The 24,164-nt window shown below is 45.7% G+C and overlaps 1 protein-coding gene across 12 annotated transcripts in view; it reads left to right on the forward strand.

The window, feature by feature from the left end:
- Positions 1–24,164, forward strand: part of AGFG1 (ArfGAP with FG repeats 1) — a 1,171,945-nt gene that overhangs the window by 173,189 nt on the left and 974,592 nt on the right. For all 12 annotated transcript variants that reach the window (XM_069618220.1, XM_069618222.1, XM_069618215.1 and 9 more), the window contains exon 3: positions 20,350–20,465. In XM_069618220.1, coding sequence (XP_069474321.1) covers positions 20,350–20,465 — 116 coding nt within the window. The remainder of the gene's footprint in view (positions 1–20,349; positions 20,466–24,164) is intronic.

Raw genomic sequence — 24,164 nt, forward strand, 5'->3', positions numbered from 1 at the left:
CAAAGGCCAGTATTTTATGTGTCAAAAGAGAACGTATGTACAATAAAATGGCCATTTTTGCAATTGTCTACCCCAAAACGGATGGGTGTACAGTCTATTGTCAGCATCTTTAAATGGACTTATTACAAGTTTACACACTTTTATACCATGGGTGCTAATATACATGATACTAGACATTTCCCTAAATGGATGCAGAACCTCCAAAATTACTAATCGCATTTGGGAAACATTATGGCTCATGTCGCGGAAATGTCTGAAGACGGGTGATTTGATGTTCTGTGTCCTGATACATGATTTATGTTCCGTCCATCTGTCTTTGGCCCTTCTGTTGGTTTTGCCGACATATTTGCCACAAGGGCAGCGTATGACATAGATGACATTATTTGTGTTGCATGTCGCGAAATGTTTCAGCATGACCTTTTTGCCTGTGTGTGGATGGCGGATGTGGTCTCCCTTAATCAAGTTGTTGCAATGCTGACAATGTAGGCAGGCAAAGGTGCCTGCTTTTGGTTTGCTTAAGGTCCTCTGGGTTGTAGGTTTACTCCTTTCTGCTCTTATCAATTGGTCTCTGAAATTCTTTCTGCGTTTATAGGCCATCATTGGAGGATCCGGAAATAGACGTGATACGGTATCATCTGATTTAATGAAGTCCCAATTTTTGTGTATGATTCTCTAAATTTGGAAGCTTTTGCTCGAGTACTTGAGCGTATGTATAAGGTTTTTGTCTTCTCTCTTAGGATTGCCCTGTTAGAGTGCATTTCTGTCCTGAGTTTCAGTACTTGTAATTGCTTTATCAATAGTCTCTGGAGGAAATCCTCTGTCTAGGAAGCTTTTGTTCATGTTATTGTATTCCGCCTTTAGTGTATCCGTCTCGGAGGTAATTCTTTTAAGTTGTAACAGCTGGCTGTACAGTAGATTGTCTTTTAGATGTTTTGCGTGATGACTTGAATGATGTAGACAACTGTTCACATCTGTGGGTTTTCGAAAAAAATTTGTTTTCATATGTGAGCCAGTGTATTCCACCGTGACATCAAGGGAGTTCACCAAGGGTTTGCCGATTTTCCATTGTGAATCCAATTCTCGGATTACAGGTGTTTAAGGTAGTTCCAAAACTCCAGTAGCTCTTTCTGTCCCTCTGCAAATTCCTAATATGTCATCGATATATCTTAACCAAATTTGTATTTTTTTTGCCATATCGGGTTGTCCAGTACGTGTGTTATTTCAAAATGATACATGAAAATATTGGCATAGGATGGGGCTACTGAAGACCCCATTCAAGTGCCTGAAATTTGAAGATATTGTCCATTGTACCTGAAATAGTTATTGTAAAGTATGATATGTAACAATTCTAAGGCAAAGACATTTAGGATGTTCACTTCTGTGTGTCAATAGAAACCACTCCATTGCTTCTATACCCTCTGAATGAGGGATTGATGTATATAGGCTGGTTACGTCCATTGTAAAGAGTAGTACATTTTCTTCAGCCAACTGTAGTGATTGTAGAATTCTCAGGAAGTGAGTAGTATCTTTAAGATAAGTAGTGATGAATTGTACTAATGGTTGGAGAGCAGTGTCCAGGTAGACAGCTAGTGGTTGGAAGATGCTATCTGTTCCTGAAACAATCGGGCGGAATGGTGGATCATTAAGATTTTTATGGATTTTAGGGAGTCCATAGAATACCGGAGTAACAGGATGTTTCTGAATTAGGTATTCTGCAGTTTTCTCATAGATCCAGCTCATAGTCTCAGCTTTGTCCACAGTTGTCTGAATAATTGAACTGATTTCAAACACTGGGTCATTGTCTAGTGGTTTATAAGTACGAATATCTTCCAATAGTTTTAAGCATCCTTTGTCATAAAGTGAGGGGTCCATCAAGGCAAGGGGTCCACCTTTGTCAGCCTGTTTTAGCGTCAGGTTGTTATCTTCAGCTAATTGTTTTATCAATTTCAATTGGTGTTTCCTGATGTTACATTTTTTGGGAGGAGCATATTTAAGGCACTTCAAGTCCTTCATAGTTCTTTGTTTAAACAAATTGATGAGAGGGTGGTTCACCTGAGGGTGAAATGTGCTTTTGTTCTTCATTTCTAGGTATCTTGGTGTCTCTTTTGGTTGTATGTTATCTTCAATGTTGTTGAAGAATACCGTGAGCTCCATTTTCGGTATAAGTTTAAACAAGTTAATTACTTCTTCAAAGAAGGAGGTGGAAGTTGTGGGTATAAAGGAAATTCCCAGATTGAGTGTCTGTATTTGTGCACAGGTAAGTGGTTTTGATGAGATATTGATCACCAAGTGTTTGACTATTTCTTTTTTTGTCGCAGTATCCTTCTTTCCTCGTCTTGTTTTCCATTTCCTAAAAAAGGACGTGGTTGAATTTCGCGGTTGAATTTCGGAAATTGCTTTCATTCTCCCCTAGGAGAACGGAGCAAGCTTTCCTCTATTACAACATGACAACTCTACCTGACCACACCATGTTGTTTCAACTTTGAAAATTCTGGGGCCCTTAGCACGCCCTTTTGGAAAATCTTCTTCCTCAATGAAGGCTAAGTTTACCTAGGATCAGGTTCTTCTTTTTAAAACTAATATAGGCATTGCTGGGACTGAATACACTATAATCCCTTTTTTACTACCCGGATTTAAGGTCCAGATGTTATTTAGACCTATTTTTTTGAAAAAACTGGAGTATTGAATAGAAGTATGTTACCAACAAAAAAATACGTTTTCCTGGCTAAAATGTTTTTTATTAGCAAAATCAGGTTTCTAGTGACACTTGTAATAGAATGGCTATCCTAATAAGTTTTTGATCACAAAACAAGTTTCTTTGTTTGTAATTCTGTTACCTTACTTTTAACAATTGACAACATTAGTAAATGTTTGATTAATTTCTGTCGCTATAGATCGTTGTGAAATTATTGTTGGAATCTATGCCCCTGATGAAGAGAATATGAATCTCGAAACGCTTTGGGCCAACTTGAAAATAATAAAAAGACCTATTTTTCTCTAACCAAAAGGAGTCTTTGAATGAAATTTGTTTTTGAATTATCTTTTTGTAAAGCACCTTTATTGGTTTATGGAATATCTAATGTGAAAAAACTATTAACTTTTGACTAAATATTTCTGTCAAAATACCCCTTAAGCTTATTGCCCTTTGGAAAGTGCAGGGGACGTAGTTTTCCATAACTTGGATTTCTCTGTTCTTTAGTAAATTCCATCCTAGATACCAAGGCTGAGTCTCTCTCCCCTGCACCTTAAATTCTGTTAAAACATTCTATTGAATTATACTTATCTTTCACGGAACTACAACCTAAAAATTGGTGTGCAAGTGTTATTTCAGTGTTTTATGAGCTGGGGTGATGCCAGGATCAGATTTATACAGGAGGAGGAAAGGTGGCATCCCTTTCTTCTGGATGTAGTACTCTACAGGCATCAACCACTCCCAGGGATTTAAACAAAACCAGAATACTCAGGGCGATTTTGAAATCTTTGGAGGAGGGGGCATGCGTTTTGTCCTTGTTAGGGTCAGGGGCGCCATTAAAATCTCCCACCCCACCCCCGATAACAATCTGGCCCTCTAGAAAGGGGAGGAGGGACGATTCTAGATCTTGTTGTTCATTTAGGGCATAAATCGAGATTACGGAATATAGTTGACCCAAGAGCTTACCTTTCACTCCAATATAGTGCTCTCCAGGGTCTCGAATAGTGTCCAACCCTTCAAACTGGATGCCCCCTGCCAGCAGGATTTCTGTCCCCCCCACCCCCCGCCCCGCCCTCCTTTGTTTGGGCAAGAGGAGTTCATGATCCCCTCCGCATCTTCCAGGCATGAAATCGATCGTGACACCCCTCAAATGTGAACTGTACGGAGTTGGGGAACAGCCAGCGGTACCTGATCATTTGGTCCCGCAAGAAAAGTTTGGGGGCTGGAGCGCTCTGTGTTTCTGAATCGTGGCCGCCGCCAAGTACTGGAAAATTTGTACGGAGGAAACCCTGAAAGGTTAGCTCGGACCACGTGCGACCCACCGCCAAGATCTCTTGCCTCGTTGTGTAGAAGTGGACTCTTCGGATCACATCAGGTGGATATTATGACTGCAAGCCCCTGCGAGTAGGCCATCTTGAGTGCGGTCCAGTAACAGTAGGGGTTTGTCAATATGAGGTAGGAGAGATTGATACAGATCCCCTACGTGCTCCATCAGGTCTTGGTCCTGGATTGATGAGGGCATTCCTCTAATCCGGAGGTTATTTCTTAGAGCCCCATTCTCCGTGTGCTCTTGTTTGTATTCCAGGATCTCGTTTCTGTCCTCCAAGCTATGATTTTCAGTTGGACCTCCAGCAGTGTAGTTGCCTGATCCTGGGCTTGTTCCTCCACGTCTCCCAGACTTTGTTCCAGTTCCACCACACTCTGATCCGTGTGCTCTAGCCATGCAACTGCGAAATTCAGTTTTGATGTCGAGCATGAAAGACTGAAGGTCCTCCTTGGTGGGTAGTTGCCCCGAGGGGCCTGCCAGATCCCGGGCGGAGACTTTGCCAGCTCTAGCCTTTTCCCTTTCTCTGAAAGAAGTAACATAGTAGAGATGTCCATGCTTTTCTGCGTCTTAGGATGTTTAGACGTAGTGATCTTGTGTGGGATCCCACGTTGCTGAAGTTACCTTAGTCTCCGAACTGTTGTGCTCCCAAGGCAAACTGCCCTTTATCAGGTGCCTCAGAGGAGTGGGGGTGGGGGCGGTCACCTTGTACCTGCCTAGTCCCGTGGGTAAATGGCTTCTGAGCACAGCCCAATGTGAGCCCCGCTGTGGACAGCAACCAGCAGCTTATTAGGGAATCTCCCAGCGGGCCTCCGTGTGGGCTTCCACTGCCCGGGACTCCCGGGCTATGATGGAATCGGTGGAGGAAGGGGTGGGGTTCCATGAATCCGTGGTACCGGGGATCGGAGACAAAAGGCCCTAGATGTATCTGGCCTCTAGAAGCAGCAGAGTGGTGCAGCAAGATATTGGTGACCCATGAAGTTATAAGGGGGGGGGGGCTATGTTACCATATTCGTCCCTGGTGGTTTAGGAAGGCTCCTTCACTGTGCGCGTTGTCTGTCCCCTGGGGTGGGTGCATGCCTCCTGTCTGGCACCACAGAATCACTGCAATTCAGTCCGACGTGGAGAAGAGACTGCAGGTCGCGCAGATCCCTCATGGACGTTCAACTGCTGTGCTCCGATGCAGTGCAGATGCTGGAGCAAAGCAGATGGCGGGGGAAGGTGTGTGGAGAAGGAGCGACGCTGCTGCTTCAGGCCGCTGTGGTTTAGGAGAACCGCTGCAGGTGACGGGATGCCAGATCCCTCTGATAGAGGTACCCCGCACTGAAGAAAGGTATGAGTTCCCCACCCGGGGCTTCTGACATACCGTGCGTTGGTCTGTTGGGACGGAGGGCGAGCAGGATGGTCCTGAAGCGTTCCTTCAACAGGGTTTCATCGACTGGCTGGAATTTGGCTTGCTCTCCGGCTCTCAGCACCTGGGTGTCCCTGGCAGGCTATGTTGACGGGACTGCAGCACCATTTTAGGAATTTGATGGAGCCGCCACAGGATTGAGCTTCGGAGACTGCTCCTATCTTTGGGCCTCAATCTGCCCCATAAGATGCCAAAAATCATCTCAAATGTTCAATGCTTCATTGCTGGAGACCCCCTCCATGGCACCAAGTAGGAAATGCTGTTTTTCTGCCATTTTGATGGGCTTCATGCAGAGACGATCAACAGAGCAGCGTTGGCGCTGCTGGTCATGCCCCCGTCCTGCTTTTTTTAAAATATGGAATACTCTTAGCCAACCACCAGATGGTAGAATATGCACCAAATGTGATTCATGATGATGCAAGCCGCAAAAAGACTATTACTGGTTAAGCAATATTTGTCACATATGTATATTTTAACCATGTTCTGATTTGCCAATCTGCACTTACACCTGCCAGTATGACCAACACTGCCAACTGGACTGAAATGACATCTGTTAATGCCCCACTACCCATGGCATCCTCCAATGTACTCCCTTCATGCCCTGTTGACAATTTGTATCGCTGTTAACAAGAGCCATCCACACAATACATTAAGTGAGCATTGTGTTTTTGTGTACTAGCCATCTCTCCTGAGTATCAACAGGCAAACAGTTGTGGCTACACAATAATGCGGTTTCAATATCATGTGGCTTCCCATCTTCTGGAGTTGGAAATAATGATGCTGGACTGAGCAGAGGACATTGGGTTAGTGCAATGGCAAAGTAATTGAAAAGTAACATACTTATTATCCTGGACACAGACATGTGTTGCATTTTAGTTTTCAACAATAACACTACCACTAAATGGGGAACAGCAACTTTTGCTGGCGATCCTAGAGCTATGTTTTCACTAAGATGAACTGCTATTGCTGTACCGCTAACATATGCAAACAAGGGGTCATCTCTGCAGCTTCCGGATCCAATTCCTTTCAACAGTATGTAATTGGTCTCTGATGTCAACAGCTTGTTTGTGTTCATACTGCAAATGCAAACCTATTCCTCTCATGACAATACAGGATAGAAATTATTTTTGTAATCTGGGAGACACAATGCAGCTAGTGACTAAAGTGTCAAATAATGTTTCTGTTTCCTCATTTCATCGAAGTGATTCCATGCTGTTGGCCTTCACATAGTGCACCTGTGGATTATAATGGGGTACCTGTTTCTAAGAAATTGTTCATTAAATTATCGTGGTCATCCTACTAGTTAAAGACACACCAGTGACTGCATTATTCATGTACATGTTGAAATTTGGCCTGCCAACAGTAAATCGGGTGCATTGTGACTTGGCATCCCGGGTAAATTCCATCTACTATATTTGAAGTAAAATCCTGTGTTAATGCAAACCAACTTATTTCTTGCCACAGAGTGCGAGAGTGACATTGTTGTAGTAGGTTAATACTACTAGATGAGGGTTTCACAGCTTTGCAAAAAAATAACTTAAAATAAAAGTTTCATTATACATGTCTTATTTGTGTTTGGTTGACCCAATTCATCCTACACAGGTATGGGTAGTGTTTTTATTAGAGTTGTGTCTTTTTTTATTTTTAATAAGTCTCACATTTTGTATAGAACCTAGTTTGGAAATAATGTGGATTTCACAATACTATTACTGTTCGGATGCTTCTGTGCTAGATCACAGTAAAGTCTGCCCTCAGCAAAGCAGGTGCACCATTATTGTTGTGCCTGTTTAGCCATTGTCATTGAGACCACTGCTGGTTTATTAGTAGTGTTGGGCTCAGCAGTTTCAATCACTAATCCTCACTGTGCTTTTGCAAAGCAGTAGTAATTTAATAGATGTCCGACACCGTTCCTTTATACTTGTGGGGGTTTAGTTCCATCAGATTGGAACCTTTGGAGTGCAGCAGTCTCTAAGTATATAGCAAAATTGTGTCCATGTGTGGCCATTGTCCTAGCCATTTAATGCACTGCCCTTTGCTTTGCACACCAGTCCTTTTCTATGTGCTTGGCGAGACTGAAATCACTTTCAGCATGCAGAGTTTCTTTTTTCTTTCTAATTTTTAGTTTGTGTTCTTTTCCTTCTCCCCGTTTATCTCTGCTTTGGGTGTCTGGTCCCTCCACAAGCACCTTTTTTAAAAAACATGGTTTCAGTTTATAGGTTCTGCAAGCACTAGATCCTAGCGGTAGACCCTCACTCTTGGAATGCTTGGTGCAGACTCATCACAGGGAGCGTTGTGGAGCATTGACATATTTTTAGTGCACCCACGTTTTCACTGGCTGCAGCACTGGCAGGACCTTTTCTCAAACTTACAAGACTCAATCTCCTTAACAAAAAAGTGCCTGTCAAGGGACATCCTATGCTGGGTTCATATATCCACAAAACTGGAGGTGGCTAAGAAATTCTCCTTCCTGGGGCTAAAACAAGGTACTTTCCCACAGATATTTACAGGGGGTAATACTGGGACCTCTCCCAAGGAACCCCCGCTTGTAGGTTGCACACCAGGATCCCCACTCCTAAGCTAAGCTTGCAAGACAGACGAATGACCGCTGCATTGCAAGTCAGCCCAGGCTAATATCTGGAGCCTTGTTCATGAGAGCCATAAGCCTATCTCAGTCCTTCTCAGTAGCTTTCCAAGTTCTGCGAAAGGTTGTGGTGACCATATTATCACATGTAGGTACCAACCATGCCAAGACATTTCAGGTGATAAGAAAACGACAGAGCAAAGCTGTGTGTGGCATTTCACCAGTGTTGTAAGTGTATCAGGGGTCCTCCAAAGGCCGGTAACTTTTGGAACGATAAAAGTAATCGCAAAAAATAGCAATCACCCATCAAGAAGTTTTACAGCTGGTCAAGTACAAACAGCACAGTGGAACAGAACTGGTTAAAAGGAGCTGACAAAACCTCCCACTGCGGTCACATTATTTATACTGTTAGACATTCTTTGTATAGTAAGAAACAGTTGTGAGCATTGTTGCTAAATATTAGGAATCCTACAAAGCGGATTGGTGGGACCACGTTGGTCCCCTCTAGCTAAACATAGGTTAATAGAAAATGAATTGGAGCAAACAAGCTTGACCCCTCTGTTCATTACCAACCATGTGACATTGCATGGCTCTCCATCCCACCCCAGAAAATACTTTATATTAGCAATACATAATCATGCTGACCCCTGGAACTTAATTTTCCTGCCGTCAGTACAGATGAGAACCACAAGACACCCTGAGCTTGTGGGAATGGAGACATTCACATGGCATCTGACCATTGGGGTGCTTTGTGGACACCGCGAGGGTGCAAAACATGGTTCTCTCGGGGACACCAAAACTCCCGTGCTGATTGGCTCCTTCCTGTCTCGTCTCCCCTGACCCACAGCCCTCGTCCCATGCATATCTGCCCAGTAGCAATTTGAAACCGCTGACCCCATTGTGTCTATACCTTCCAGCGCCTGCATTTGTGTTTAATGTTCTCGATTCCCTGCGAGTGTCCTGGTATGCCGACCTTGTATGTATCTGCCGATCCCCTTTCCCAGTGACTGCCGTCTCCTGTGAACAGCTAGCTTGCAGCATTTCTCCGGCACACCGTTAATACATGAAATTCATGTCTGCCCGCTATGCAGGGCCTGTCTGTGCTAAACCCAAATTGTTTACTCACCTGTGGTTTTTTCGTTATCAAAATATCCCCACCAAAAATATTGCTGTACATATGGCTGTTTGTCTCGCCATAGGCGATATTTTTGGGGAGGATATTTTGTGGGAGAGGGGATTGCGGGGGTGTCCCCCGCAGGGGCCATGGGTCAATATCTCTGCAAAAATATGGCGATATTTTTGTATTGCAATATTTTTGCGGGGATATTAACACATGGAACCGTTTTCTCCCCATAATGGCTACTATGTGGTTCACCTCGTATTATACTCCCACTTCTACCTTGAGCTCCTAACCCTGATCCCCTAGACCTCATGTGTGTGCCCCCAATCCTGTCTTGCCCCCCGACTTCTCGAGCTGCAGCACATGTATTGCACCTTGCAGCTGTCAACTCTGCCTTTCCCCCTCTAGGGATACCCTGTCCTGGTGCCATCATTCCTGCAGCTGGCAATTGCATCTGCCTTGCAGCGCTGGATCAACACGCACTCTTTCCTGCCATTGATTTGCTTCCTATCTTGGGCATCCGTAACTTGTCACTTGGTCCATGTCCCCTCCCTCTTCATACCCATCAAAGGTGGATCCTATTATCATGCAATCCTGGCCATCCAATGACCATGCTACTCAGAATAGATCATCCTCTGCATCAGCCGTTGGCGCTGCAAAGACCATTTGCGTCCCGCAATCATTCATTTCAGGAGATGGGACCTCTGTCTTGTTGTCTTTTCCTCTACCCTCCTTTACACTATCAGGCATAGACCATATATAGCGTTGTCTTTGCTTACTGCAATTACACCTTTTCATAATCAATTGCCCTGCACAAAAGGTGATGAGCACCAGGACGAGCATGAGAAGTCACTTTACATATTGATGCAACCACAGGGGCATGCAAGCTAACAGTGAATCTAACCAACTGTCAGGTGTGATGGCATGTCTCTTTGGTCATCTTTTTATGGAGAGTGAATTTCCTCGACTGCCTCAGTCAACATCCCATTGGCTGCATCATTGGCAGGGATTGCTCTACAGCAGCAGCTCCTTATCTTATGACATACTCCACCTTCCATTGCTGTGAGCATGACCAAAACAAAACTGTTCTGAAGTGCTACCAGTTGTAATGCACAAAGTTCTATGCTTACTGCATTCAGTCCCTTCTCAAACGCATTTGCTAGCTGTAGCATGTCATATATGTTATTTGTAGCCACGTGGCGTTAGTGGCTGCTTGCACTTCAGGGAGCAGTAGTGAGGTAAGGAAGACGGAGGCTTTGCTAAATATTCGAAAATGGGGAGGGATTGCGTCCAAACTCTGAGGATTCCTCCGACAATCTTCCTTTGCATTGACGCTGGGTTGTCGTTGAAGGGTATTACATCTGTTCGAGGCATGACCAATGCAGGGCTGTGGAGTGTGACAAGGGAACACACTCCTTTGCAGTCTGGAGGCTACTGGGCATATGACTTGGATCCACAAGCCAACCAGTGGTCCATCACCGCCGCTATCCCACTCTGCATTGTCTGGGTGCTAATCGTCATTGCGCAGTGGGTGTTGACCCTGTGGCCCTGAAACACAAAGAGAATCTTGGAAGAGGCTATGTGTGAACTGGTTGAGGTGTGTCATCTATCCAAGTCAAAGCATGCACATGCCTGTTCCACACCGCCCGACAGCTCTCATTAATTTCTGCTGCCACATCTTTCTCAAATTCCTCCACCCCTCTGCACGACACTGTAGCTTGCCCCCTTCCCATCTTCTCATCAGGGGTTTGGCGTGGCACCATGGAATGTCATGTCATGTAGAATCTTTATAGGATACTCTGCTGTGGGTCATAAACAACTGTTCTCCCCTTCTTGCTCCCTCTGGTACATATTCCAGTATGATATGCTTTGTGGCTTCAGTGGGCATACTTTCAAGCTGTTTTAATTGTCTGTGTACACCTCCTTCCCATCATCAATTCAGTGAAAAGATACTGTCTGCCCTTGGAAATGCCCACATGGTTTTGCATAACGACAGGTGCGCATTATGCATCCCTTCTCCTCTGCTGTTATTTATTAGGGCAAGAATTATTTGTGTCCCTGTAACGTGCGGCATTAGAGAGCTCACGTAGCAGGTGCCATTAGCCCTCTCTCACCCCACAAGTTTCATTTCCTCATAGCACATGTTTACGGATGCAATGTCCTACCCTCCCCTAATTATGTTATGAAACTTTTAGATGTTAAACATACATTTTTAGCTCGCATATTTTTATCATGTTCTTTTAGCCTGCTATCTGACTGTTTATGCAGGAAAAACCAGAGAAGGAAAAAGAGCCAGAAATGCAAAACCAAAGTACATCTTTTTTTTAATACTTTCTCCCATTCCCTCCACTGTTGCCATGTACTATTCCCTCCCCCTTCATTGGTCTTCTGTAAAGTCTTATTGTAGAACAGAAAGTTAACAGTTGACTGATGCTCCCCATCAAGTTGGACCACTCTCTGCTTCTCATTAGGGAGCGACGAACATCCAAGTACTTTTTGAGGCAGAGTAAACTTGGGCTCACTCCACCTTTGGGTGAAATTCCAGATGTACACCTTGTCACCTGGATAACGGGGCACAGCTTGGGGAAACGTGCCTTTTGTGGGTGCACTTGTGGGTGTCGTTTTGTTGGCCGGCCGGCTTGATCTCAACTGTACCTGACGAAATATGTAGTTTACAGCTTTAGTGCGTTCAGTCAGATATGTGTTGAATTCCTCCCCCAAAACCTGTGCAGTTGTGTTATCATACAAAAGTGTACGTGCAGAAGAGTGCAGGAGAGTAAAGCACATGCATGTTCTTGCCAGTAACAATTTCATGCAGAGTCAAATGATGATCCACGCTGGGTGAGTAATGTAATGTGAAAAGCGGTAAAAGGAGACAATAATGACAATTTCTGCTCAAAGTTGTTTGCTTTGCTAAGTTTTCCTTAAGCAGGCCATTTAGTCGTTCCACAACGCCGTTCGCTTGCAGGCAATACACTGCATAGGTGGCATTTTATACCCAGGAGATTTGTAATCTCCTTGAACAGATAAGTGGCAAAGTTCATCACATATTCCCCCATATGGAGAACATCTCCTGCACCAACTATTTTGCTGCCAACTTTGCGTCCTTATGAGCAGAGTCCCACTTCAAGCCAATGTGAAAACGGACAGACAAGCATGTACCTCCTAAGTGGTACATCTCTCTTGCATATTGACATAGTCAATATGCAAGTGCCAGAAGGGCCCCTCCGTTCACGGTATCATTCCTTTTTTTAAAAATTGTTTTCAATGTGTGTCCTACCGAAAACCTGACTGGTCAAACAGTTCCCCATATAGACAGCCACCAATTCCTCGGTGGCAAGTGGAGCCTCGGACCAAACAATCTTACATTTATTTCTGCAGCCACGTTCCTTGGGCACGTGGTTGGGAAGGTGGAGCCAACAATTTCCTGGCAATTACTGGTTTCCCTGTGCTGTTCTGTCTCCATGCTAAGTGAGAGAGAACGAGAGAGAGAGAGAACGAGAACGAGAGAGAGAGAGAACGAGAGAGAGAGAGAACGAGAACGAGAACGAGAGAGAACGAGAGAGAACGAGAGAGAACGAGAACGAGAGAGAACGAGAACGAGAGCACCCCCTCTGTATCCATAGATCATTTTCTTCCTGGGGCGTGTCTCTGTAGGTCAATTATCTGTACACTTGGTAGTGCGTTAAAATGCTCTGTCCTCAGGACCCTTATTCATTTTTCTCCCCTACAATCACCACGGGTACCCTTCCCGTTGTACCGGGGTAAAACCTAGTTGTCCCGGCAGGTAGGCTGCTTCTTTTGCTTCTTTGTCAGCCATGTCGTTTCCTGGGAGTTTTAATGCCTCAATCAGCTCCATCAGCTACGTGTTGTACTGGGGACCCATCACTCCTCTTGAACGCCCTTCTTTCCCACTGAGCCAACCCTGAGTGTACGTTGGTGGCAACATACCCAGAATCGGAGAAAATGTTAGCCACTTGTCCTTCGGTGTGATGCAGTGCACTTAACATTGCACTAGCTCCACTGCCTGTGCTGAATAGTGTGATGGCAACCGGATTTGGGTGGCAATACGGAATTCCCCTTTCATGTGGCATACTACTGCAGCACCAGTGTGCCTTTGTCCTGTGCTGGAATCTATATTCGAGGACCCATCAACGATAAACCATATCTTCTCCCTCTATTTCCTCGACCTCAATGTTCCCCTCCATCCTGTCCATATAAAATGGGCAGTCGCGGACATACTCCCCCGGAGCTGCTGGTCCTGTTATAAAGGTGGCTAGAGTTGACCACATGACACTGGACAACCTCAATGGCTTGGTTTGTCAGTATAATCTCATATCCCTGAAGCTCTCGGTGTGGTCAGTAGATTTTGATTTTTCCAATATGGCAAAAAAGGAGTGTTCCACATATAAAACGGCTGGACACCCCATCGTGATTGTTGCTGCTTTCTCTATAGCAAGCGCCTGCTTGCGTGGGAAGTGAACCTGCATCGCTGAGTCTAAGAGACCGCTATAGTAGGCCATAGGCTCTTGCCCCAGCATTTATTTTCTGTGGAAGTACCGCCCTCATTACTGTGCCGTCTGAATTGGAGAACCGAGAGACCTTTTCCTTGTAATTGGGTGTTGCCAACACTGACACGTGGGCCAGTGCCTCTTTGAGTTCAGCAACATTTTTCATTAATCTCTGATGTCCATTTGATGGGACCTTTAACCTTTTTGTGCTTCTTTGAATGCTTGTTGGAGGGAACAGGGGAATGTGGAGTAATCGAACACCTGTGCTCTGCAGTAATTGCACAAACCTAGGAATTGCTGCATTTCTTTCACTCTGCAGGGTAGTGGGGTCCTGTGTATTGCCTCAACTCTTTCTGGTGTTATCCTCTGCCCCTCTGTGGTTATTCTCTTTCCCAGGTATACTATTTCTTCCTGGAAATACTGTAACTTTTCCTTGTCCACCTTATACCCTTTGTTGCTAGCAATGTTGGGAAAACGATTGTCTGCCCTGCACTGTTCCTCCGTCTCACTGCAGACCACCAGATGGTCCACATACTGAATGACTGTGCTTGGCATCTGCAAGTTACTCCAATCCATTTGGATCAGCCTGGGTATTCGCAGTACCCTTGTGGTAATCTTGTATGTTCGAATCGGACCCTTCTGTAGGTGAACACTGTGAGGTACCTGGACTCTTGGTGTAGTGATATGGAGAAGAAGGCATTCTTAAGGTCGATTACTGTAAAGTATTTTGCTTTTGAGAGGATGTTGCACAATATTGTGGCTGGATTAGGCTCCAGTAGGAATTTGCCGCTACCACATTGTTTAAGGGGGAGGGGTCCTGTTTGAATCTCCACCACCCCATCCCCTTTGCTTTCTTTATGGGCTATACGGCTGTGTTGCACAGGGACGTCAAAGTATGCATTATGCCTTGTTGCCATGACGCTAGAAGCGTGGCATTAATACCCTCTTCGACTTCAGGGGATAGTGGGTACTGCTTTGCTCTGGGTAACAATGCTCCCTCTTTTAATTTTATTCTGAATGCACCTGCTCCTTTTAGCAATCCCATGCCATGTGGCCCTGTTGTCCACAATTTCCCAGGGAACTTCTTTAAATCGTCTCTAATGTGACTCCACTCTTTTTTTGACGAGTGTCATCTGTGTTATCCTCCTCTCTATCACTCTTATGGGGCATGGTATATGCAGTTGAAACACCACTTTTCCGTCCTAATCCACATCTGAGAAAAGATCTATGCCAGCCAGATGCGTCAATGTTAGCGTGGGTTTGATGCAGAGTACTGTGTGCCACTGCATGTCGTCTGTTTCACATAGTATCACCATGTCTTTTCGAGTAATTGCCTCTTCCAAGTATAACAGTATTCATGTGCCTGGGGTAATGTGCTCATCTCACCTGGGCCTTAACGGGAACTCTGAGGATAGTCAGAATGTCTCCCTTTATTCCTTGCACCCAACCCAGTAGTATCTGAACCCTGTATAGGAACATCTCTTGGCGCAGGGGTTGCCCTTGCAGGGTGCTGCGGCTATTGTAGGCCTGTACAAGGGCCGCCATTCTCGCTAGGTATACTCCAGAAGTTGAGCACACCATACCCTTCTCTGTGAATTAAATGGTTGGATTTAGCTTGCTCAGTAGGTCCCTTCCTAGTGTCCTAGTGTGCTAGATTGTGTATCCTTTCTGTACAGCGAAGGTGCTACAATGTGGTGTGTGCCAATCGTTAAAGGTAAATCCTTTGTTACTGTAACCATAATCATAGCCCAGAGAAGCCCTGCATGTCCATAACTGTTTGACAGTGGGGCCCCCACCCTCCTATATATAAAACTTGGTGACCCTGTATCCACAAAAAATAATTCTTTGTCCCATCTTCACCGCTGCCTCATGTTCCACTTTTGAGGTCTGCAGTTACTGCTAGGACTGGATACAAACTTTCTTTCTTTGAGCACTTCTGTTGGGATGCTGTATTTTGCAGGAACAGGAAAGGATTCCCTCCCAGAATTGTTACTCGGTATAGTTGGGTACCACATACTCCTACGCCCCGTCCCCTTTCCTCCATACTTGTGGGACATTCTGTCCATCAGGACGGGAGCAGAGCACTTTTTAAGCAAAAAAATAAAAATGCCCTTTGGGGTTCGGGAGGTGCTCAAGTGGCTCTGTTACCGGGGATCTCCCTGAAGGGTCCAGAAAGGGATCTAACCAGCGCTCAAGAGTTTCCTCCGAGGTCCCCTGCAAAGGGGCTGTCAGGACCAGATCATCTTCCGAGGTTCTCCTTTTGGGGAGCTAAAGTTAGGGCCAGTACTTCTGGGACTGTTGTACCGAGGTTTCCAAATTGGGAACAAAGTGTACCGAGTATCGGCTCCAGGTCCCTGTTAAGGTGTCTAAACATACCGGGGGTTCTCACGAGGATCCCCAACTTGAGGCAAAATATTAGACCAGCAAGATTGAGGGACCCCCTTCGGTGGCTCTGGCTTCAGGGGGGAACTCTAAGCCATCCCACACTCAGGGCTGTGGTCGAATCGATCTTGCTGAGGGGGCAAAGAAGCTGGTTCTACACCTTAAATCTTCTAGTACCGGCTCCGCTGAGGTTCCCTCATCGGAGGTTAATTCATTAGCAGTTTCTAAGGGGTTGCATAAGCACTCTAGATCTGCTAGCACCAGCTCTGCCGAGGTTCCTTGTCACAAGGCTAAAATGGAACATAAGTCCCCTGATACCCTTGTGGTGACTACAGCCTCATTTTAATGCCCGAGGTGAACTGCATCACAGGCATCAGCCTGTGATGCAGTTCACCTCGGGCGTTAAAATGGCGGTCCAACACCTGCAGTCTATGGCGGCAATTGTGACTACTTCTAACACTAACGTTCACAACGGCTGGTACCGAGCAACCTGTTTTTGGGGCTGAGCAGCATTTTCCACATTTTGTGGATATTATGAACCCTTTCTGTCCTCCACTGGACTGGCGTGCTGCCACACAATGTCTTGCTTCCTTCGACCTCCGCTCCCTTGGTTTAAGTGGACTCAGTTGGTGAAGGACCATCCTGGCAATCATTCTCTTTGTGATCCGGAGGGTATGCCCCTTCAGAACAGCCTCTACCCACTCCAGCGCCTAGCCCTTCTTCTGAGGATGCGTTTTTTGTCAGGTTTCAGAGACCTATGCACTCTGATACAACGAAGGCATCCTTTAAGGATTTATTCAAGGAAATGCATCCTAAACCACCCGAACCGCCACCTATTCTGGCACTTCGTCAGCAGGTCCTGGGTGTACCTCCTCCACCACCACTACCAGTGGGGGTCTCCACCCCCTCTGCCTCCACTGCTGCACATGCTAAAGTCTCCCGTGGCGCAGTCAAACCCGCACTCGGGCCTGAGGTGCCACGTGCTGCGTATCAGGATTCTGTTCCCGCCGCTCTGGATGAAGACCAAGTGGACCAGGACAGCGACGACCGCCCCGCTCCATTAGAGCCGATCACGACTGGGTTATGGATATGATAGCGTTGCTAGACATCCCAATACCCGAGGCACCGGCTCCACAGGAAGGTGTTTTGTCTGGAGCTTTTACTTTGTCGACTCAAGCACACTGGCCTATTCCTGGAAAAGGATTTCCCGGCCGAAGTTTGCAAGGTGTGGCAAAAACCTCATTCCAGGCAACATTTAAACAGGAAAATTGATGCCCGCTATAAGCTACATGCGTCTGAAGACATTTCCTTGACTGCATGCACGCTTCCCTTATCGACGGTGGTGGCAGCAGCTACGCTTCTGTCGAAGCAGTCTTCTACATCCTCCACTTCAGTATCTCAGATCCTCTCCAAAGAGGACAAGCTTCTTGACGCCACTGGGGAAAAAGGTATTTTCTAATTCGGCCCTTAAGCTGCATCGGGTTAATACCGAACTTATCCTGATGGCTGCCAGATGGCTAGGTGATATACAGGCCCTATCCTGCAAGCAACCGTACCTGACTTTCCACGAATCGAGGCTGGTACTGCGTGTACACCCCTTTTTTATGCCAAAGGTTCTTTCTGAATTTCACCTCAACGAGCCTTTGGTGTTGCTTTTCTTCTTCCCGAAACCTTTATTGCTGGCGGAGAGAGCCTTGCACTCGCTGGATGGACGTTGCTTGTGCCTTGAAGTTATACGTGATGCGCATGAAGAGTTTTTGGAAGACTTCTCAATTGTTTGTGAACTTTGCTCCTGTGAACCATGGGAAGGCCTTGTCCAAGGCTTCCATTTCAAGATGGCTTGCCGCTGCATCATGCACTGCCATCGGTTAGCAATTTGACCGCTGCCGTGCCATCCTCTAGTCCATGCCACCAGAGCGATTGCTGCAACGCTGCGTGCCCATGCTACACATCTGCAGGGCTTGCTACATGGAGGTCCACGGACACCTTCACAAAATTCTACTGTGTCTAAAGGGATACCAGGGTGGAGTCCAGGGTCGGCCAAGCAGTGCTGCACAACATGTTAGTTTGAGAGGAGTTCCAGAGGTAAGAGTTAATTGCTTCTGGTGAGCCTTGCCACCTTCTGTGGTTGTGTAATGTTGTACTGCTGTGTATTTGTTATTCATGAGCATGTGAATCCATGCCAGACCCCATGCTGGAGAAGGTTTAAGTTACTTAACTGTTCTCAGTATGGGTATTGCATTGAAACCCTCCCTCCCGGCTCCTCTGCAGCTTTTCTTAGTCATACTGCCATTCTACGTGCTTACCAAATCTGAAGATGTCTGCTGGGTTTTGTGGGGCTTAGGGAGAGGACTGTCATTGGGGGCAGTATGACCCAGAGGACAGTGATTGCTTTAGAGGAGAAACACAGTTTTAAAGTGAAAGTGAAACCGTTTTTTCTTTTACTGAGGATTCCCAGCCTGACTGGGAATATTCATGTGAATCTATGCCAGACCCATGCAGAAGAATGATAGTTATAGGTAAGTAACTTAAACCATCCGACCAATGGGGGTGCTTTGCAGACATCCGTGAGCGCACAAAACATTCTTGCGTCTCAAGGTCACCAAAACTCACCTGCTGATTGGCTCCCTTCTGTCTGGTTACTCCTGGCCTGCAGCCTACTCAAATAGCTTGTCCGACCCCATCTCAGAACTAACCCCCACTGTGAATCAACCCTCCATCACTGCCCACCATATGCTCCTGAAGTGCTAGATGGCAGCCCTTTTCCTTCTGTGTCAATGATTCTGCCTGAGAGACATGTACTGCACATGCCACAATCAGATCCTGGATTTGTGCCAGCATTTTTTGCAGGCGGAGAGGCAAAGTGTGCCGGTGTGTCCAGCGTCCTACCTACAGTCATACTTTTGCAGCAGCAACTCCCTTTGTTTTGAGGCAGCAAAGGCTTTCGGCGGCTGCATTGAGGAAAACGAGCAACATATTGAGGTCATAGGCAGAGAGTTGTATCAAAACTCTACTTTTACTTTCTAGCAGGAAAAACTTATTTCCCTCTGGCGGCAGCCAACCAGAAGTTCCAGAAAGATCTTGTTGAATTGAAGCAGTATTTCCCTGTGGACAAACGGGAACATGCTTTAAATCTGGATTCCTGGATGAATGTCAAGTGGCTCAGGATATTCTGATCTGCTGCTTCCTTTCTGATTCTATAGCACAGGGCATGTTGTGGTGGAGGTTGGGGGGTTCTGATTTGGATGCCAACCCTGGAATATCCAATTTTCTGAAGATTTAAAGTACTGCATACTTTTAAACTACAATCCCCTCTGGCAGTAGCACTGCAACATTCATTCAACCTTACCCTTCCAATGTTCTTAATACACTGCTTTTACAATGTACAGTCTCCTTTCCTCTCCTTTGATAGAAAGTAGCCCTGTGGTGTTTAATGTACCTTCTCTTCACCTTTTGTTTAGCATATTCTGCTGGTGCATTTGTGTAAGATATTAAGTTGAGTTGACTTATTTTATGGATCCTACCCATGATTGTGTAATTTTTATTTATTTTTATTTAACCTGCTAATAAACAGTCCTTTTAAAGAAATTAAATAAACATATTTGAATCGAATACTGCTTTAACAAGCATGTTAATATACTGCTAGCTATGCTTTGTCTTACAATGTAAGGTCACTGACATCAGTACGGTACATGCGCAGATGACTTTGGTAATGTCTGGCAGAGAGGATGCATGATTGGAAGCTATGCAAGTAGCTGAACAGCAGGCCCAAGGTTATTCTCCATACTGCATCCATTTCGCATGCTGGGGTGTGTTGAAGCTTTTAACTATTAGTCATTTTGAATAGTTTACTTTATGCTCTTTTGAGCATACGTTCTGACTAGTGCTAGGCACTTCTTGAAATTGCATTGCATCACTTAGCAGGTTAAGCACACTCAAAGACACTGAATTATTTAGTTTGGACTCAGATTGCAGTTTTTCTTCATGGTTTCATGATCTTTCTGGAATTTGATGATCTGAGTGATAAGTTTTTGGTTTAATCTGCTATGTTCCTCGTTTGAGATCAGTTTGATATGTTAACTGACTGCCATGTATCTATAACATAATTATATACTGTCAGCTGGTTTAGCTTGCATAAAACCATCCTGGAAGCACATGGGATTGGCATGTTTGGATTATTTTCCACTTATGTTTGGATAATGATTACAATTAAACAGTTCAAATTGGTCTATCCACCCAAAACAACCTATGCACAAAGATGATAAATGTGTGAACTTTTTTTGAATAATTATAATTTGCATTAATCGATTTCTCCTTTTTCATTCAAGGTCTGTAAACAAATTTGGCTAGGTCTTTTTGATGATAGATCATCAACTATTCCAGATTTTAGGGATCCACAAAAAGTGAAAGAATTTCTCCAAGAAAAGTATGAAAAGAAAAGATGGTAAGGCATTCCTACAATTAGTCCTTTGTTAAACCTCAAGATGTTAGTGTTTGTTTTTGAATTATTACATAAAGTGGAACATTTTGACTAGCTAATTTAGTGAAACTGAGAAGTCTGCATTTTGTTTAAATTAAGAGGGCTGTTTTGTTAAGCTACATAATACTTACAAATACATATATAAATATATTTCTGATGTTTGTTAATCTGCTTAGAATCACATGCTGTGCATAGGTCCGACATCCAGTGGTCACTGCAGAGTATTGCATTTTGTTTTTCGTAGTCGAAAAGGGGACGTCAACAAGGCGTGTCTGTAACACTATCCCTATAGTGACGTGCGTTGTACCCATAATCCCTCACGCGTCGAGGTCCCTCAGATTGTTTTTTTCCGCCCAGCTTCTGGTCGCCTTACGCGGAGCTCCTAGAGAGACATTGCATATACTTACTATCGGACCTCGTCCTTAATTATACTTATTATATTGTTAAAGATCCCTCCCCTCGACGTTAGCTGTGAAGCTGTTTCTCCGCCAAGCAAGTTTTCGACGGAGGGGAAGAGACGGAGGAGATCCTTCGGCGCTGCCGAGAATGTCTTTCTTTCTCCCCTATCTTTCCCTTAGGGTTGTTATCACCAGTTATTATTGCCTCAGCTATGGAGAGGACACCTTTTAAGTTTTGCCCACGCTGTAGGGGCAAATACACTTGGAAGGACAAACACAAGCTCTATAATCGTTGCTTGCCCCTCGATCATAAGGAGGACAGCTGTGCGGCCTGTAAGCTCTTGAAACCAAGAACTCTTAAAGAACGCAAAGTTAAGAGGCGGACTACGCTATGTCGAAGTCAGTTTCCTCACCCGCCGCCGCTGTTACAGAAAGTGACGAGGAGGGTGATAACTCGACGTCCGTTACGGAAGTCATTAACCCCCAGAAGGAGCGCTCGCGCTCCTCGACGTCCGTCCCCGGCCCTGACGGGCTCGGCTCACGCCCTGCTCATGGGGATGAACACCCCGGCGACAGGGACGCACACAGACCCCATAGGCCTAAGCACACAACCCACGGCTCTTCTTCGTCGAAGACGAAGGATCCATCAGCGCCGAAGGGGACGCAGGGCACTCCGGCGTCTACCTCAGACCGTAAGGGTCTCAAGCCCTACCCGCAAACGCAGTCGCGACCAGCGATTGGGCTTTCATCAAACACGGGCGCTACCCCAAAATCATCCGACGTAACGCTCCATAGAGCGGCCGTCGAGGAACAATGCGTAACGCAGGGAAACGACACCAGAGTCCTCTACTGACAAACTCGTTGTCGAGAGCCTGGCGAGAATTGTTTCCGAAGACACACGTAAGCGGACGACGAAACAAATGTTGAATACCGCACAAAAAGCTATAGAAATGCTGAAAAAGCATAAGAGTAGCCAGGAACTGCCCCTTTCATCTAAGGGCACTTCGGAACTACCGGAGGGCTTTTCAGATGGCGACGGAAACCTTTCTTCGACGTTGTGGGAGCGTTCTAAGCGTTTTGAAGGTGAAAACATTGATTTCCCCCCTCTAGACTATTCAGGGGTCCCCCACGAGACCCTTGAAAGACTCCATTCTTGTATGGAGAAAATGGAAAGGTTTTTGGGAAACCAAAACCCACCCACACCCAAAAGACTAAGAGAATGGCCCCAGGATGACCCTAGGGTCAAAATTCCTAGGCTGTTTCCCCCTTCTACAGACATATATGACCTCACGGAAGAGGAGCAATACCTCCAGGACGATGAGTGTTTGGGTGGAGAGGAAGAACATGAGGAAGAGGGGTTTGAAGAAGATCCTTACACTAGTGCAGGAGCTTTCGAAGAAGATACAGCTACCTCGCAGCCTTGCCAATCCCCATCAGTGCACTCAGACCCTGATGTCTTTCACCCTTCTCCTCCCAAGGATTCACCTATTGGAAACACCTCTCCCATAGATGACCAACCTTCACTTAATGCACTATTGCGCAAGGCAGCAGCGCATTTTGAAATAGACACAGGGGAGACTCTTCCTGACATAGACTTTGTAGAGAAAGTTATTAAAGAAAAATCCCCTGTTAGTCAGTCTATTCCGCTCCTGGCTTCTATAAAGAGAAGAATAACTCCTTCCCTTTCCAATCCTGCCTTAGTCCGAGGGGTCAACCATCGGATATAAAAGCTCTTCAGCCCTTCGCCCTCTGACCCGTTGTACATCAGAGGCCATTCTATTCCGGACTCCCTCGAAGTTACTAATACAAGGAAAAGAGCAGGGGTACCACTATCCACTAGTGAGGCACCACCTGACAAAGAGGGCAAAAAGCTCTACGCACTTGGGAAGAGAATCACAACGTCCGTCGCCTTTTCAACTAGGATTGCAAATAACAATTCCCTACTAGCTAGCTATGCAGATGCACAGTGGAGCAAGCTGCGCAGCGAAGCAGAGGACGCACCAGAACCCCTGCGTTCACGCCTGTTAGCTACAATCTCAGAGGGAACTCTTGTAAACCAGGGCATCGTAAAGAACTCCTTAGATGCCGCAGAGACGGCTGGCCGATCCCTGGTTCAGGGAACGCTTCTCAAACGCCATGTCTGGCTGCGCAATTCGGGATTTAAGCCAGAAACCCAGGCTTCCCTGATAAATAAGCCCATAGAAGAAACACATCTGTTTGGGAAAGCAGTTGATGAGGCCCTAGAACATGCGAAGAAAGAGTTTGATACCATCAAAACTCTTGACCAAATTTCTAGGCCCCCTAACAGACGCGGCTATGGCAATAGACGCTCCTTTCGTGGCCAACGCCAGCAGCAAAACCAACAGCAATTTTACTCTGCTACCAACTGGCCCTCTAACCAGGGTAACAACACCCAGTTCAGTTAAAGAGGCCAACACCGTGGCAGGGGAAGAGGTCGCGGCTCCAGCCCCAAAGGTTCCACGCCCAATACCAACAAATGACCCGAAGATTCAGGTCCCCTCCCATGCATCACCGGTCGGGGGCCGGCTAACATCGTTCCTTTCAGCATGGGAGGGAATATCGTCAGACCGCTGGATATTATCCACCATAGCCCACGGATACTGCATCGAATTCAACGGTTCCCTGAAGTACAGACCCCCACGGAACCGACGCATGACACTGGAACACCTCACCATTCTTCTACAAGAAGTAGAAGAGCTACTGAAAAAAGAAGCTATAGAGGCTGTCCCCTTATCTCTGGTAACAGAAGGTATTTATTCAGTGTACTTCCTTGTACCCAAAAAGGACTTAACCATGCGCCCTGTATTAGATCTGCGCCCAGCGAACAAGTTTCGTATGGTGACCTTGCAGGAAGTATTCCCACTGTTATCACAGGGGGATTACATGACAACACTGGACATGAAAGATGCATACTTTCATATTTTAATGTTGCCAGCGCACAGAAAATACCTCAGGTTCAAGATAGAGAACAAACACTACCAGTTCAGAGTACTACCCTTCGGGATAGCATCTGCACCAAGGGTATTCACGAAAGTACTGGCAGTAGCAGCGGCCCACCTGCGCAGGTTATCCATCCCGGTATACCCTTACCTCGACGACTGGCTCATAACAGGGGATTCTTACGAAACATGCTTCTCCAATACCCAAAAGACTGTAGACCTTTTGTTCCAACTGGGCTTCTCCATCAACGAAAAGAAGTCCAGCTTAGACCCCAGCCAAATCAAACAATTCCTAGGGGCTCTAA

The sequence above is a fragment of the Ambystoma mexicanum genome, chromosome 10 (genome assembly GCF_040938575.1).
Source record: "Ambystoma mexicanum isolate Mex_15411 chromosome 10, UKY_AmexF1_1, whole genome shotgun sequence".
In the NCBI taxonomy this organism is placed as follows: domain Eukaryota; kingdom Metazoa; phylum Chordata; class Amphibia; order Caudata; family Ambystomatidae; genus Ambystoma; species Ambystoma mexicanum.